The 16,452-nt window shown below is 52.0% G+C and overlaps 1 protein-coding gene and 1 pseudogene across 4 annotated transcripts in view; one reads left to right on the top strand and one right to left on the bottom strand.

The window, feature by feature from the left end:
- ECSIT (ECSIT signaling integrator) overlaps positions 1 to 13,048 on the bottom strand; it is a 17,291-nt gene extending 4,243 nt beyond the window's left edge. For 2 of the 4 annotated variants that reach the window (XM_045290352.1, XM_004716785.2), the window contains exons 1-5: positions 12,979 to 13,048; positions 12,653 to 12,732; positions 6,556 to 6,672; positions 1,969 to 2,386; positions 1,491 to 1,714 (exon numbers count right to left, since the gene is read on the bottom strand). In XM_045290352.1, the coding sequence (XP_045146287.1) occupies positions 1,491 to 1,714; positions 1,969 to 2,386; positions 6,556 to 6,651 (738 nt within the window). In that variant the 5' untranslated portion in view covers positions 6,652 to 6,672; positions 12,653 to 12,732; positions 12,979 to 13,048. Of the gene's footprint in view, positions 1 to 1,490; positions 1,715 to 1,968; positions 2,387 to 6,555; positions 6,673 to 12,475; positions 12,595 to 12,652; positions 12,733 to 12,978 lie in introns of those variants that run through there. The other 2 variants (XM_045290354.1, XM_045290353.1) reach the window with 2 other exon arrangements.
- A 3,199-nt stretch (positions 13,049 to 16,247) lies between these two features.
- Positions 16,248 to 16,452, top strand: part of LOC101657588 — a 675-nt pseudogene continuing 470 nt past the window's right edge.

Here is a 16,452-nt window from a genome sequence, read left to right as displayed (position 1 = left end):
CCTACTACCTGGGCTGCCTTGATCCGTAGGGCCGTGTCCCCGGCTAGCATTAGATGGTTTTCATTCTCAATGCAGGTGCTGGGGTAGGAGGGCGACATGTCTACCACAGGTTCAACTGTTCAATAATGCATTTCTCATCAAAGGAGCCCTGGTAGGTGGCGGAGTGGGTTTCGAGTCAGGCTGCTGACCACGAGGCGAGCGGTTCAAGCCCATCAGCTTCTCCACAGGAGCAAGAGGAGGCCTTCTACTCCTTCAGAGGTCTGCAGTGTCTGTACTGCCCCGTGGGGTTGCTGACTCAGAATGGACTCGGGTTTGCTTTTCCCAGTGAGCTAGGGGGCAAGTGTCTCAGTAAAAAGATGAAGGTGGAGCTGCCTGCAAAAAGTAGGCTCTCTGGAAGGTAACAGTGTTAGTACTGGCCGTGCCCCCCCAGGGGAAGGAGACGGGGGTGGGGGTGGGGCTAGGGCTGGGGGAGGTTGGTACCCTTTGGCTTGTTTACAACGTGTGGACGCATTGCTTACAAAAATGAAGGGATGCATTGACAAGGACCTACCCTCTCCATTCTGCTGCCATGCTCCAGGCCAAGTCTTGATCCTCTCACCTGGACACTGTGGTCACCCTCCATCCCTCTGCCACCCACACAGCAGCCACGGGGAGCTCTTGACATGACAGATCCTGCCAGAACCATGATTCCGATGCCATCACTCCTCTTCTTCAGCCTCCCTATGTAGCAGGTTTTACCCAAGTTCTCTGATCTGGAGTCCCCAGCCTCTTCCTGTCTCCAGCCCGCTGGTTCCCCCAGGCCCTGGCCCCACACAGCCCTTTCATTATCTCCAGGGATTCCCAGGCTGTTCCCTCCACCTGGTCTGCACTCCTCGCCCTCCCATCCCGCCTCACCTCCCATAACATCAGGGTTTGTCGGGTTCTGCACTGGAGCCTCCAGGGGAAACTGTTATCTGAGGCTCTCTGTGTCTGCCCAGTGAGGCCTGGCCTGGGGGAGGTGGGGGGCCTACAGGGGGCCAAGGGGGACTTCCGTCACTCCACCAACAGCTGCTGTCAGCTTTGTGCCAGGTACCTTGGGAGACCTGGTGGAAACAGTCATGGGGGTTTACCCTGTGGGGGGCCCTGATCTAGTGGGCAAGACCTGTGGTGAATAAAGAGGCAGATCCATCAACAGGACCGGGCGAAGTGCCTCAGTCGGGTTGCCGAGGAAGGGGCAGGGGAACGGAGCCTGGAGTCTGGAGGGGGAGCTTCCTGAGGACAGTGTGCCTGCCAGTGGGAGCAGCAGGGCACAGAGCTCACGGACAGGAAGCAAGGCTGTGGCCTAGAACATGCTGAGCAGAGATCAGTAAGCTGCGGTGAGGAATGAAGGCCTGGTACCCACTGAGAGTCGGGCAGGGAGCCCCACCTGTCCTACCACAAGCATTCCAGGAGGTGAAGCCAAGCCCAGGCAAGCCATGATGGGGCTTGGGCGTGGGCAGGGGCAACGATACCTGGTAGGTGGTGACCCTGGCGCTGAGGTCGGGCTCCATGTGCCGCAGGCCCAGCGTGGCCAGGTCCACGGGGTCCTGGGGTAGGTCCCGGGGCAAGGGGAAGGGGTTGACGTTCTTGAAGCGGGAGAACCACAGCCGCATGCGCAGGAACTTGAGCATAGGGTAGCTTTTGCGTCCAAATATCTGAATCAGCAGGAACTCCGTCTCCTGGTTGGGCATCACCCCTGTGCAGGCAGACGCAAAGCGGGAGAGGTGGATGTGACCGAATCAGAGGCAGAGAGAACGGAAGTCGAGGATTGATAGAGTGGGAGCATTGATGGGGGAGGGGGAGGGTCATCAGCGAGGTAAAGCCGTGAGACCAGAAGCCAATGGGGGCCCACAAGGAGGGAGGAGGACAGCGGTCAGCTGTGGGTGGTGAGGTAGCTGGCGGGTGTTGCGGGGGGTGGGGCGTGGGGGCCCCGCTCGCTGGGGGTCTCACCGTGGTTCTCCATCTGCTCCAGGACTGCGATGCCGCACTCCTGCTGCCGAGGGTAGTGCAGGAAGATGCGCTGGATGATGTTGCGCGGCCGGAAGACCTCCTTGGGGAAGATGTCGAGCAGCAGGTTGTAGACGGCCAGGTCCCGCTCCACGCCGTACTGCCGCATCTTGCGCAGGGCCAGGTAGATGAAGTCCACATGGCCCCGCCTGTGCACGTTGTGCCGCGTGAAGTCCTGCACGGCCTTCACGAAGCTCGCCTTTTCTCGCTCGCCGCCAGCTGCCTGCCCGAACAGCTCCTCGTGGAGCGCCTGGACCTTGGCGGGCCTCCGGGTGGGCTCAGGGGGGCGTGGGACCAGCGACGGGTCCGAGCTGTGCGTGGCAGCACTGCCGTGGAGGCCCCGCAGGGCCAGAGGGGAGACCTGAGGGGTAGAGGGGTGCTGCTGGAATCTGGCACCTCCCTGTGCCCCTTGGGGGCTTCCAGGCAGCCCCAGGGAGGTGTGGGGCTGGGGTTAAAAAGCCAGGATCAAGTAGCCTTGCCTAAGGTGAGGAGGCCACCACGCTGTACTGGCGTGGTGGTGAGGCCACAGGCACTCGTCCGCTCCCTGTGGGCACTGGGAAAACCACGGGGGAGGCTGCATTCAGCAAGACGACTGTCCTGCTTACAAACAGCCTGGAGTGCGATGTGCCAAGTGACTTGTACAGTGGCAATGGCCATCAGCAAGGAGCTCTTGATGACAATGGCCACAGACCTGGACTAGGAGCACTTGCAGTCTCAGTGCCAGCTAAGGATCTTGCTATGGGATCTGGATACTAAGCTCAGGGGAGCCCTATTTTAGGAGGACAAGCCAGGTGTGAAATGCTGTGTTGAGTGGGTTCCCAGAAATAGCCACGTTGTGGCAGCTGTGTGGAATCCAATGGAAGCCGTCTCATAGTGCTCAGCCCCCCGAGGCTGGCAGTTTGAGCCCACCAGCCAGACCCTGGCAGCAAAGACCTGGGGATCTGCTGCTGGAACGACGTCAGCCTCAAACCCTGAGGCAGGCCATCCCACAGGCTCGGAAGTGGGCTCGATGGCAGCTGGAGCGGTCGCTGGGTTCGAACCGCCACCCTCTCAGTTAGCAGCTGAGCACGTAACCATTGCGCCAGCAGGGTGCACAAGTGCTCGCTCCCTGTCCCTCTGTGTGGGCGCAGGGACAGACCATCTCTGGGAGGGAAGTCAGCAGCAGTAGCACCGTTTGCCTCCAGGCAGGAGAACGAACTGAGTGGTCTCAGGACTTTCTGAAACATGGACTCTTCTTCAGGACAATTAATGGCATTCCCGAGTCCACATTAAAAAAAATAATAATTGAAAAGGAAAACTCAGGTTTTGGAGTCAGCAGGAATCTTGGCCTGATGGCTCTCGGCCAGGTGAGGGCCACCTCCTGCTTTACTGCTTGGGCCTCAGTTTCCCCATCGGTAAGGATCACACCTCGTTTTGGCCAGGGAGAGCTCCTGCTCCCCGGAGTGGGGAGTGCTTGTCAGACAGAAGTAGGCTGACCCCAGCCAGCTGCTAGCTTTTCTAAATAAAATTTTATTGGAACACTAAAAAAACCCCAACCAAACTAAACTAAACCTCAAACTCACTGCCATTGAGTTAATGGGGACTCATCGCGAGCCTCTAGGACAGGGTAGAACTGTCCCTGTGGGTTTCCGAGACGGTCACTCTACGGGAGTAGACAGCCATGTCCCCCTCTCACAGCAGTGGGCGGTTTCACACTGCCGACCCTACAGATCACATCCCCGTGTGTGGCACAGCCATGCCCGTTCATTCCCACATTGCCTGTGACGCTTTAGGTTCTCAGCAGCAGCCCTGAGCCAGTCGACAGAGGAGATAGCCCAGCGGTTCTCAACCTTCCTCTCGTGCTGCGACCTTTTACAACAGTTCCTCGTGTGGTGGTGACCCCCAATCATACAATTATTTTCATTGCTACCTCATCACTGTCCTTTGCTACTGTGATGAATCAGGTGACCCCCCTGTGAAAGGGTTGTTCGACCCGCAAAGGGGTCACGACCCACAGGTTGAGAACCCACTTGTATAGCCCAAGGGCTGAGAATATCGATCTTTTGGCCCTTGAGACAAAGTGAGCCAATCTCTATTGCAGATGGCATGATCAGAACCCTCCTGTTAATTTAAGACGCAGTAAATGAGAATGGCGACACGAGGCATCTTTACAAACAGCTGAAGAGCTCATACGAGGGAGCTTCAAAAACTCATGGGATGAAGTGGAATGAAAAGTGAATCTCCCCTCGAACTTTAGATAAGTGAAGATTACTGAGGATTTACTACCTTACAAGTACTGTTGGACCCTTTATTAGCATGAGACTCATTTTGATGTTTACAACTGCCTTTCAAGGGAGTCCTCTCCCTGCGCCTATTTGATGGCTACCAAGGCCCAGAGACCAACTGGGACCCCTGGTGTCAACAGCTGCAGAGGGGAGACTGGAGACTCTGTTCTCCACCCCTCCGCTCTGCTGCCCACGACAGCTCAGCTTAGAAAATGAAACAAAACCCCCCAAACCGACTGTAACTGTAGCCACCCTACCAGGCCGCCTAGAACTGCCCCCTGGGGATCCCACGGCTGGCATCTGTGCAAAAGTGGATGCAGACAGAGGTATCTTCCTCCCTAGGAAGCACCTGGTGGGTTGGAGCCACTGACCTGTGGTTAGCAGTCAGGCACTTAACTAACCCTTGAGGCGGCTATTGTTAGGTGCCCTCGCGTCAGCTAAGACCCACAGCGACCCTATGCACAACAGAACAGAACACTGCACGGTCCTGGGCCATCCTACGTTCCTGTGCCGGAGCCCACTGTTGCAGCCACTGTGCCCCTCCATCTAGCCGAGGGCCTGCCTCTTTTTCGCCACCCTGCCACATTACCAAACATGATGTCTTTCTCCAGGGACTGGACTCTCCTGACAGTATGTCCAGAGTAGGAGCCAGATCAGGTGGTATTAAAAAACAAACTCAAACAAAAAATGGCATTGATCTAAAGTGAGAAGGTAGGCAACCAGGAGGAGCCTTGGTGGCATAGTGGGTTATGTGCTGGGCTGCTAACTGAAAGGACAGCAGTTCGAAACCACCAACTGCTCTGTGGGAGAAAGGTGAGGCTTTCTACTCCCATGAAGAGTTAGGATCTTGGCAATGACTGATGTAATACCTTGTCAGGGATGAGGAGTGGAGTCTGAGGGGACTTAAGGGGGGACAAATGATGAATACGGAAGGGTGCGCTAGAACGGATTGTGATGATGTATATACAACTGTGGAGTACAGGGCACGTGAATTTTAAATCACGAAAACTATGAGGGGGTGGAGACGGAAGGGCTGCAGTCTCAGAGCCCACCTGGGGCTAATTGGGTCACCGTGAGTCGAAATCGAATCCGTGGCCCTGTGCTGGGTTTTGGGTTAATGCGGCAGAGAGGTGCTCTGGTGGCACAGTGACTCAGTGCTCCCCTCAAGTGGCTGCTGATTGAAAGGTCATGGCGTTTGAACCCAGCAGCGTCTCGGGGGCGAAAAGGCCTGGCGATCTGCTTCCGTTGAGGTCGCAGTGTCGGGAGCTCGGTGGGACAGCACTCCTCTGAGTTCACCAGGAGTTGGAATCGACTCAACCTCTGACAACAGGTCTGGTTTTCTGAAATCCCAAGCCGGGCAGTGTGTCCGTGGAGCAACTGGGAAGGACGTTCTGGAATGCCCAAAGCGGCGGGGACGCACCACCAAGGAGATCATGCAAGGAAAGTGCTCCACCCCGAGCTTGGCACGGAACAGCTGCCAAAGCCATACCACCTTCCCATTGTTACCTATGGCACGATTTGCTTGCATCTTCCAGTCACTCTGGGTAAGTTAAGGAACTTCAATTTCCTACCCATCTTTTGAAGTGCTTATGGGAGCCACCCACAGTCACCCCGCAAAGCTACTCATCGCACACATTTTTTTTCTTGTCAAATCTCACCTCCTCACCCATCTGGGCACCACCCAACTAAACCCAAACCCACCGCCACTGAGTTGCTTTGGACTCAGGAACCCTACAGAGGCGAACAGAACCGCTCCCTACAGCTTCTGAGCCTGTGCATTGTACCGGAGCAGAAACAGCCTCACCTTTCTCCCACGGAGCAGCTGACGGGTTCAAACTGCTAGCCTTGACGTTAGCAGACAACATGGAGCCCACTACACCACCAGGGTTCCGATATGGGTACTCAAACCAAACCAAACTCGCCACCGAGTCGAGGCCATTGGGAATTCCGAGCGACCCTCCCTGTAGGACGGTAGAACAGCCCCTGTGGGTTTCCGAGACGCTAAACCCTTTACGGGAGTAGAAGAGCTCACCTCTCTCCTGCCGAGCCACAGGTAGTTTCAAACAGCTGACGTGATGGTTAGCAGCCCAGTGTGTAATCAGCATACCACCAGGGCCCTCTAATGGGCACTAGCACCTCTTACAAATAAGTTAGGGACCTGCAACCTCAGAGTAGACAGGCCAGCTCCGATCCCCCAGAACTGGCCTCACAGGGTGGGTTTTGAAGGGATTGGGAACAATCCCAGGTTTCCTCCCCTGACTGTTACCTGAGAGATGGGGGCTCCTTTGAGGGCAGCTCCACGGACGCCAGCCCAGCCTCGAGAGAGGCTCCGGGCCAGCAGGATGGCTTGGGCCCAGCTCATGGCAGCTGGTCAGATGACTACCTGGCCAAAAGAAGAAACATCATCAGCTCGCTATCATCACTCATTCAGAAAGAAGCCCCCCATGGTCAGACTAACTGGACTCTGGACAAGGCCCACGGTGAGTCTCAGTGGCCTTGTGTCCTCACCCATCAGACAGGGCTTAGCTGACGTGTTACAAACAAGGGTCCTTGCTTCTGATGGCCTGGACCTTTCACTTTCTCAAGGAATTAGCTCTGCCACGGTCCCCTACCTCCTGGATCATTTTGTTTTTTAATTAAAAAAAGACTTATCTATATACTATATCGTGTATATATATCGATATCTATATACTGTAACGTGTACAATTCAGTGGGCTTTAGGGTGTTCAGAGATTTGGGCAACTACCAAGAAGAAACCTTGTGCCTGTTAGCAGTCACTCCATTTCCTCTGACTCCCCAGCCACAAAACCACACTACTCTCCTTTCTATATAGGTCCCTTTGGGGCATTTCCTATGAACAGTTGGATAACACGTGCTTTTGTCTGTTTTTTTACTTTGCATGTTTTCAGGGTTCATCCACGTTGTAGCATGTACAGAACGACATTTCTTGTCCTTGACCCGTGGTGTGAGGCCTGGTGGCAGTGGTTACGTATTAGGCTGCTAACCACAAGGCCAGCGGTTTGAAACCAGTTCGTAGGGTGGCTGAGCCGGAATGGGTTTGATAGCAGTTGCGTGTTCTGAGTTTTGAGTGACTTTAAGCGCATCTTACTTCTCGTCATCAACTGCCAGACATCCTGTTTGTCTCTACATGTGGACTCATGCTGCTGGGCACCAGTCTCCGAGTGAGCAGAGCTGCTGGGACATGTGTTGTTATTCGGCGGGACCACGGATCTGTTTTCTACAGTGGCCCTCCCATGATAGGCCCTCCAGTATCCGTGTTCCAGTTTCCCCCCACTCTCTCCAACCTTCGTGATTGCCTGTTTTTTCAGTTCGAACTATCTTCAAACGCACTTCTGTTGACGCAATTCCAACTTTTAAAACCCCTCCAGGGCAGACTAGTGGGGCTCCATGGGGTTTCTGAGACTGTAAGTCTTACAAGAGCAAAGAAGCCTCATTTTCCTCCTGTAGCTCTATCCTAGTGGGTGTGAAAGGTGAGTTACGCGTCCATTGGGTGGGCTGCTAATTACAAGGTCAGCAGTTCAAAACCACCAGCCACTCAGCAGGAGAAAACTGTAAAGTCTTATAAAACCCTGTGTCTCACAGGGTAGCCAGCAGTTGGGAGAAACTTGAAGGCAAGGGGGATTTGGATGTGAAGCTGGACCTCCCTGTGGCTTGCCCTGGCATTTTCCCCATTCTGATAATGTTGAGTAATTTTCCTGTGCTGGCTGATCATCTGTTGAGCTGCTTTGGAGAAGTCTCTTCAGATCCCTTGTCAAGTAATTAAAAAATAACAACAAAAAACCTTTGGTTTTTCATTCTTTTATTATTGAGTTGTCAGAGTTGTTCATTCTGGATACAAGACTCTTATGATGGTCAGCAGTTCAAAGCTACCAGCCAGCTCCCTGGGAGAAAGACAGGGCTTTTCTAGGCCCATGAACAATTAGTCTCAGAAACTCACAGGGGTGGTCTTTCCTGGTCCTATAGCAGGCGACCTCAAACTACGGCCCGCGGGCCACACCTGGCCCACCGAGGACATTTATCCGCCCGTCAGGTGTTTTTGCCCCATTTTTTTAAACTTCAAAATAAGATATGTGCAGTGTGCATAGGAATTTGTTCAGTTTTTTTTTAACTATAGTCCAGCCCTCCAACGGGTCTGAGGGACAGTGAACTGGCCCCGTTTAAAAAGTTTGAGGACCCCTGTCCTACAGGGTCACTATGAGTCAGCATGGACTCGGTGGCAGTGAGTTAAAAAAAAGTGATTTGCAAACAGTGTCTTCTGTGGGTTGCCCTTTTACGTCCTTGATGGTACTGCTTGCAGCACAGTTTAAAATTCTAATGAACTCCAGTTTGTTTTTCATCTGTAGCCACGTTTTTGGGTTGGTATCTAAGAAACCATTACCTAACCCACTGGATTTACTACTGTTTTCTTTTAGTTTTCTCTCTTACATTGAAGTCCATGTGTGTGAGGTGTGAAGAAGGGATTCCATTCTTTTGTTTGCATGTGGACATCCAGTTATCCCAGCACCACTTGTTGAAAAGACTCATTTCCCCCCTTTATTACTATGGCCCCGACTGAAAACCAGTTGCCCATAAATGTGTGGCTTTGTTTCTGGCCTCTCGACTCAATGCCATGGGTCTGTGTGTTTAACCTTAAGCCAAGACCACATTATCTTGATGAGGTTTTATAACTGGAAGGTGTGAGTCCTCCAATTTTGTTCTTCTTCAGGTCGTATTAGCTAGTCTGGGCCCCTTTCATTTCTATAGGAATTTTAGGATTAGCTTGTTAATTTCTACAAGAAAGCCAGCTGGGATTCTGATACTGTGTTAAGGGATGTATAGTTCATAGGTTTTCCAATGGATTTGGCCTACTGTCCTCTTTTCAGGGGGAAAAAATCACTCGGTCTCCCTCTGGCAATGAAAAACTTGGGTTTTAGCCCATCGACCAGGATAAAGTATAGGCTATCTGCTTTTGCAGTCCCCCTGGACTGTTCCAGAACTCACTGGGGGCAGGATTTACATTTTGAGGAACACTGGTATAGATCAATTTGGGAAAGTGTTACTATCTTAACAGTAAGTCCTCAGATCCATGACTAATAGGATGTGATCTCTCCACTTGTCTATTCTTTAATCTTGAACAGTGGATAGTAGTATTCAGTGTACTAATCTCACACATTTTTTGTTAAATTTTTTCATAAGTGTCTTGTTTTTTATGAAGGTATTGTAACCAATTGTTTTCTTAATTTCATTTTTGCATTATTTGTTGCCTGTGCATAGAGATACATTTTTATCTGCTGATTGTGTATCCTGCAGCTTGGCTGAGGATTTACGATTTACCAGTTCTAATGTTTTTTAGTGTATTCTTTTGGGATTTCTACATACAAGATCACATCACCTACCAATAAATACAGTCTACTTTTTCCTTTCCAATCTGGATGCCTTTGATTTCTTCTTCTTCCCTGTCTGCTGTAGCTACCCCCTCCAGTACAACGTCAAAAAGGAAAGGGAGAGGAGACATCCTTAACGTCTGCCTGCTCTTAGAGAGAAAGCCTTCAAAAGTCTTTAAAGTGTGATGTGAACTGTGGGTTTTTCATAGATGCCCTTTTTCAAGTTAAGAAAAGTCCCATTCTTTTTTCTTTCCTTTTCTTTAAACACAAGTTTGTTGGGCGTTTGTCATGAGAGGGTGCTAGATTTCGCCAGATGGTTTTTGTCTCTACTGAGATCATCATACATTTTGTGTCCCTTATTCATCTGTCTATTACATGATTGGTATTTAAATATTAAACTGCCTACTTGCCTTCCTAGGATAAGTCATGGTGCATAGTCCTGTAGATGTGTTATTGGACTCGGCTTGCCAGCAAAATTGTGGTGAAGTGAAATTTTTTCATCTAGTTCTCTACCCAAGTCTCCCCCGAGCCCAAGGTCAGCAGTTCAAAACCACCAGCAGCTCTGCTGGAGAAAGAGGAGGCTTTCTATCCCCACAGGGGCAAGTGCTACCTTGTCCTATAGGGTCACTCTGTTTGTTTGTTTGGAGGGGGAGCTCAAACTTTCTGTAAGTCCCACAAAGTGACGGGGTGGGACTATGCATGTGTGACACTAAGAGAGGGGACTGGTCAGTTTTCTCTCTCTCTCTCTCTCTCATACACACACCTATAAGGATGAGTCATTCTTGAAGTAGCAGCAGAAAGAGAAAGCCTGAGGACCTTATGAGGCGGCGGAGGCTGATGCAGCAGAGACTGTGCAGACTCAGAGGAACAGCGCCAAGACTACAGGACAGAGGTGGGCTAGCTTGCTGGCCTGTGGAGGCAAAGGCCAAGGGACCATGTGGCCGAGAGACTGAGGGTCGGGCGTGACTTGGCTGCCGAGTGAGGAGACCAGTGACTGGAACTTTACCGTTTGCCGGTCCCGGCTTGTGGTAGCCTATGGCTTCCCTAATGCTAGGTGCCATCAAGTCAGCTTTGACTCGCAGAGACCTCAGTACAGCAGAATGAAACACTGCCCGGGCCCTGCACCATCCTCACAGTTATTCTTATCTTTGAGCCCATTGTTGCAGCCACTATGTCCATCCAGCTTGTCATGTGCCTTCCTCCTCTTCCAGGGATTGGCCTCTCCTGACATGTCCAAACGACGGGAGATGAAGTCTCACCATCTTTGCCTCTAGGAAGCATTCTGGCTGTATTTCTTCCAAGACAGATTTGTTTCTTCTTTTGGCAGTCCACGGTACTTTCGATATTCTTTGCCAACACATAACTCGGACACATCCATTCTTCTCCGGTCTTCCTTATTCTGTGTCCAGCTTTCACATGCATAGGAGGCAACTGAAGACACCATGGCTTGGGTCAGGGGCGCTTTAGCCCTCAAAGTAACATTTACCCCAGGTCATGTGTCTTCTGATTCCTTGACTGCTGCTTCTACGAGCAATGACTGTAGATCCAAGCAAGATAAAACCTTTGACTACTTCGATCTTTTCTTCCCTTAATTGTGATGACTGTCTGAGTTCTGGGCGGTGGTTTCAATGAATTATCAAACTCGGCAAAATGCAGAGTGGCGTGGGAAGAGTGGCTGATCAAAATAGGTATTGAAGGATGGAGCGTGGAGGCATGTCTGACTCTTGCCTTTTGGCAAGAGGAAAGCCAGAGGACATCAGAGATGTCCACTTCCGCTGTCATTCATTGCAATACTGTTGACCCTACTGCTGTGGGTTTCTGAGACTTCAACTGTCGCACCTTTCTCCTGCAGAGTGGCTGGTGGTTTTGAACTGCTGACCTTGAAGCTAGCAGCCCACGGAATAACTCACTCCTTCACCAACAGCTTCTTCGGCTACAGCCCAGATAGCTAGATGAAATCAGGCACCAGATTTGAAAAGCACACCAATGACTTGAAACCCTCGCTGCTCAAAATGTGTACCCAGGATGAGTAGCTTCCGTTTAGGGAGCATCTGCTCCATCAGAAGCTGCATTTTCACAAGAACCCCAGACGAGGTCTCCTGAGTGTCTGAAAGTGTAGGAAATGCTCTATGCACTGATGGCTCCCAACTGCTTATTTCCCACAGCAGCCCAGACTTCCAGCCTCACACCCTACCTTAACTGACTCCAAACCAGGTCCTCTGTTGCAACTTGTTCCTCCCCATCTCAGCCGGGGCACCACCACTCCTCTTTTGAATAGGTCACAAACCTAGGTAGCAGCTCTTAAGTCCACAATCTCTTCCCCCCACCCCGTTCCTGGTGACTCTCGCTAACACTGGGCCATTTCTTTGTAGCCACAGGCCAACCTTCCCCCTTTCCCCAACCCAATCCCTCGCCCCTGGATGTCTGCAGCCTTCAGTCTGTTTTCCTTGCCATTGGGGTCCGAGACAGCTTTTAAAACTGGAAACTAATTTCAGTGCTCTCTGCCTAAATTCACTAATGGTTTATCACATTAAAATCCTAAAGGGTTTACCCCTTTCAGCTACACTGTTTCTTTTAACAAGCTGTGTTTTACACCTTTTAGGATTCCTGCGCTTCCTTCCCCGCTGGGTTTAAAACGAAACTTCCCCAGACCCACCCACCTAGCTGTCAGGACCGTCTATTCAAATGAGATACCTTCCGTGACCCACCTGCCCACAATCTCAAAACCCCGCCGCCAACGTTACAGCACTGTCAGCAGTGCTCCATTCCTGAAATCCCCTGGTAGGCTTACTTTTGCCTTGCTCAGGAAAGCGGGGAGTTCTGTCTGTCTGGTTTCCTGCTGGGGCTCTAGCACCGCACCTAGGGCACGACCTGCTAAGTGGCAGGGGCCCAGCAAGGAGCGATGGAAAAAGTAAGCTCTTCTGTGAATCTCTACAAGAACCTTCCCCAAATCTGAGCGCCGCGGCTGAGGGTACGTACAGCAGCTCTGCGGCGGGCTGCCAAGCTTCTGCGTCCCTCCTGCGTTTTGCAAAACGGTAGCCGCGGGTTCGAATCCCCACCTGCGAACGAACGACGTGCAACGTGAGCTCCGGGTGAGGGTCCGAACCTCTCCGGGTCTCAGTGGGAGGTAAGGAATGTGAGGCTGCCGGGGCGCTTTCCCGCATGTCCGCGTCCCGCACCCCCAAAGGTCACGGCGCCCTGGCCCTGCACCTGGGTCCCTGGGGCCAGCCCTCCCGCGCTCCAGGAGCCGGAACGAGCCACCTCGGGGCCCAGAGGCTCGCGCTGGCCCTCCGCCTGAGACCTACCTTCTCACGCGGCCGGCCGCCGCCTCCCGACCGGCTCTGTCCGGCCGCTGGGCGCCGCCATGTTTGCCCGAAGAGCTTCCGAGTCACCGCCCCGACCCCGGAGCGACAGCAAATCCTGAAGACCGATTTCGAGCTGTCCCTCCCACAACGAGAGGAGCACCAATAGGAAGGCTGGAGGGCGTTGGCCCCGCCTTGCAACAAGTCCCGCCCCTCCCTTGGGGCTATCCCTTATTTCCCACCTGGGTACCGTGCAATAGGAGTGGGAAGGGCAGTGAATGCTCCGTTTCCGAGGCTGGGAAGATGGATTTGGGAGACCTGCAATGCCTGTCCAAGGCTCCAGTTTTCCTTCGAGGAAAAGGGGAGATGAGTGATCAAAGTTGGAAGGGATGTGAATTCCATGGCCGCACCTGTGGAATGGATAATTATGAGAGCCTGCTGGGCTTCATGCGTGGTCAAGTAGAGGGACAGTGAGGAAGAGGAGGGCCCTTGAGGAGATGGGTGGACAGAGTGCTTGCAACAGTGAGCTCAAGCGTAGAAGCCATTGTGAGGATGGCGCTGGACTGGGCAGGGTTTCGTTGAGCATAGGAGTCGGAACCGACTGGACATGGCACCTAACAAGAACAACAAGCGGCCAGGGTGGTTTGGGGTTCAATTGGATTGACCTTTGCCGAACAGTCACATAAAGTATTTACTACTGCAGTCATAGTAGCAGACACCGTCCCTGACTTTTTTTGCCTTCCCACCTTCCACTGGGAAGGAGTCTACAAGGGCTGTGGGAACTGTGTTCAAGGCTCTGCCCTGGGACTGTGAAAGGACGCAGGTCGCTGGGATGTTGGAGCCATAAGATAGTGGTGGAGCGTTGTGGATTTTGGGGTGGGGGTGTGGGTGAGGAAGGGGAGGGCTGTATAAGTGTGGGTGGTTCCTGTGTGTGTGTGGGTGTGAGCTAGGCCAGTCTGGGTGTGTGGTGATGGTGGTGGGCGCGGGGAGCTCTGTTTCTTGGGTATGCATGTGGCTGAAGGTGCATGGGTACCTGTGAGGGTCTGTTAGTGTCAACTGGGTTTCCATGGGCCGACCCTCACTCAAAAAAACTCACTGCCATCAATTTCTTCCAACTCGCAGTGGGGTAGAACTGCCCCTGTGGGTCCAGCGATGGTAACGCTTTGTGGGACTGGAAAGTCTGATCTTCCTCCCACGGAACATCTGGAAGTTCCCAACTGCTGCGTTTGCAGTAAGCAGCCAAAGGCATAACTACTTTGCCACCAGAGCTCCGGGCCAACTCTGCTTCCCCCTATTGCCGCTCCCTATTTCTGGGTGCGTGGGGAGCCACAGCATTATGAGAGTGTCCAGGTGAGAAAGGGACCCGGCCAGGAAGGAAGCTGTTGCTGCTAAGAAACTGCCTCACTCTACCCCAGCCAAGCACATGCATGAAGACCTTGACCCTCCACAGGCCAGAGCAGCCTTGGGTGTGTGTGTGTGTGTGTGTGGGTATCTGAGTACTTAGCTGCCCTCATCCACTCACTGGCCATGCCTCTGGCTACCTGTATTATGGTAGGTGGGATTTGGCAGCGTGGCACTGGGAGCTAAACTCACTCCAGCCCCGCCCACCTCTGATTCCTGCCTCCCCCCTCAAACTGGTGCTGGCTTCCCACCACTGGGGCAGCACACGTTCCCATGTGACTTTGCACCTTTTCCCTTTGGGTTCTACTGCCTCTAAAGACCCCTGAGGCCACCACCCTACCCGAGTGTGCTGTGTGCTAGGTTATGACCTGCCCATTTGAGACTCTAGGAATTGGATCCCAACCTAGTCCATGCCCTGTGCATGGGTGGTCTCTCTCTCATACACCCACCTTCCCTCTGTACCTCAATCCTTGGCTCTGTAAAATGGGAATCATAAAAGCATATCCCAAGGCTTCTGCGAGGAGGGAATGAACGGAAATAAAGAGGTTAGCATAGTTATGATTAGGAGTTGCTATTGTTAATATTGCAAAAAGCACTGAATTAGGCCTCCCACCCTTAAACAGGGCTTCCTCAATCATTTCAGCTACCCTAGCTTTGGTTAACATTATGCTCTTTTATTCTCAAAAATTGCCCGTGGTAATTTACACTCAACAACCCCATGCACAACAGAATGAAACAGTGTCCGGTTCTGTGCCATCCGCACCATTGCTGGGTTGCAGTCTATTGTTGCATCCACTGGTCAATCCAACTTCGTCAGGGTCTTCCTCTTTCTCACCGACTCTCTACTTTACCAAAGGAGCCCTGGTAAAGACCTTTTCTCAAGGTCTGCAAGGTTGACAGTTCAAACCCACCCACTGCGCTTTGAGAAAAAGATGAGGCCTGCTTCTGTAAGGAAACCACATGGAAGGTTGGTACGAGTCAGCGTCAACTCAAAGACAGTGGGGTTTCGTCATGTCCAAAGGACATGAGTTACAGTGTTGCCATCCGCTGAGGAGCACTCTGGCTGTGATCCCACCAAGACAGACTTGTTTGTCCTTCTGGCAGTTTGTCTGCATAGGAAGTGATGGAAAAGACCACAGCTTGTGTCAAGGAGCCCTGATCCTGTAGTGGGCTATGCATTGAGCTGCTTATCACAAGGTCTGTGGTTCAGACCTACAGGCTGCCTACTCTTGGGACTGTCAACTCCTGTAAAGATTTAAAGTCTAAGAAACCCAAAGAGGCAGTTCTACTCTGCCCTATAGTGTCACTATAAATTGGAATCGACGATGGCAATGAGTTCGTTTGGTTTATATTCTGGCTCGTGGCAGGCACACCTCTGTCTTCAAAATGACATCTTGCTTTTTAACACTTTTACAGAGAGCTTTTGCCACAGATGCGTTCAGTTGACTACCTCATTTAATTTCTGATCGCCGCTTCCTGGGCATTGATTATGGATCCAAGCAAAATGAAATCCTTGACAACTTTCAGCTTGTCTCTGTTTCTTGTCATGGTGCTTGTTGGCCCATTGTGAAGACTTTTGTTTTCTTATGTTGAGGTATAATCGAAGACTACAGTCTTTGGTCTTCATTAGTAAGTGCCCAAGTGTTTTCTTTAAAAGTTTACCAGTTTTATTGACATATAATTCACATACCATACAATCCAGTCATTTAAACCTATTAATAAGTGTTGTGCAATCACCACCGCAATCAATTTTAGGACATTTCCTTCATTCCTGTACTCATTATTCTTAGATACCCATTTACCTCCCAGCCTCCTCTGCCATAACCCTAAATAAGTATCAGTCCCTTTTCTGTCTCTTTCCGGCGTTCGAGATGTCGAAGTGAGGACGTGGTGGGTCCCCCGGTGCAAAGTTCCGGATTTCCCTGGGTCTTCCGGTCGGAGCGGTGATCAACGGTGCTGACAACTCGGGAGCCAAAAGTCTATATGTCATCTCTGTGAAGGGGATCCAGGGCCGGCTGAACAGACTGCCCGCTGCCGGTGTGGGTGGCATGTCATGGCCACCCTCAAGAAAGGCAA

The sequence above is a fragment of the Echinops telfairi genome, unplaced genomic scaffold (genome assembly GCF_000313985.2).
Source record: "Echinops telfairi isolate 266 unplaced genomic scaffold, ASM31398v2 ScPeMD7_36;HRSCAF=134, whole genome shotgun sequence".
Lineage (NCBI taxonomy): Eukaryota > Metazoa > Chordata > Mammalia > Afrosoricida > Tenrecidae > Echinops > Echinops telfairi.
Note: the sequence above shows the minus strand (reverse complement) of the source record. Positions and strands in the feature narration are given on the sequence as shown.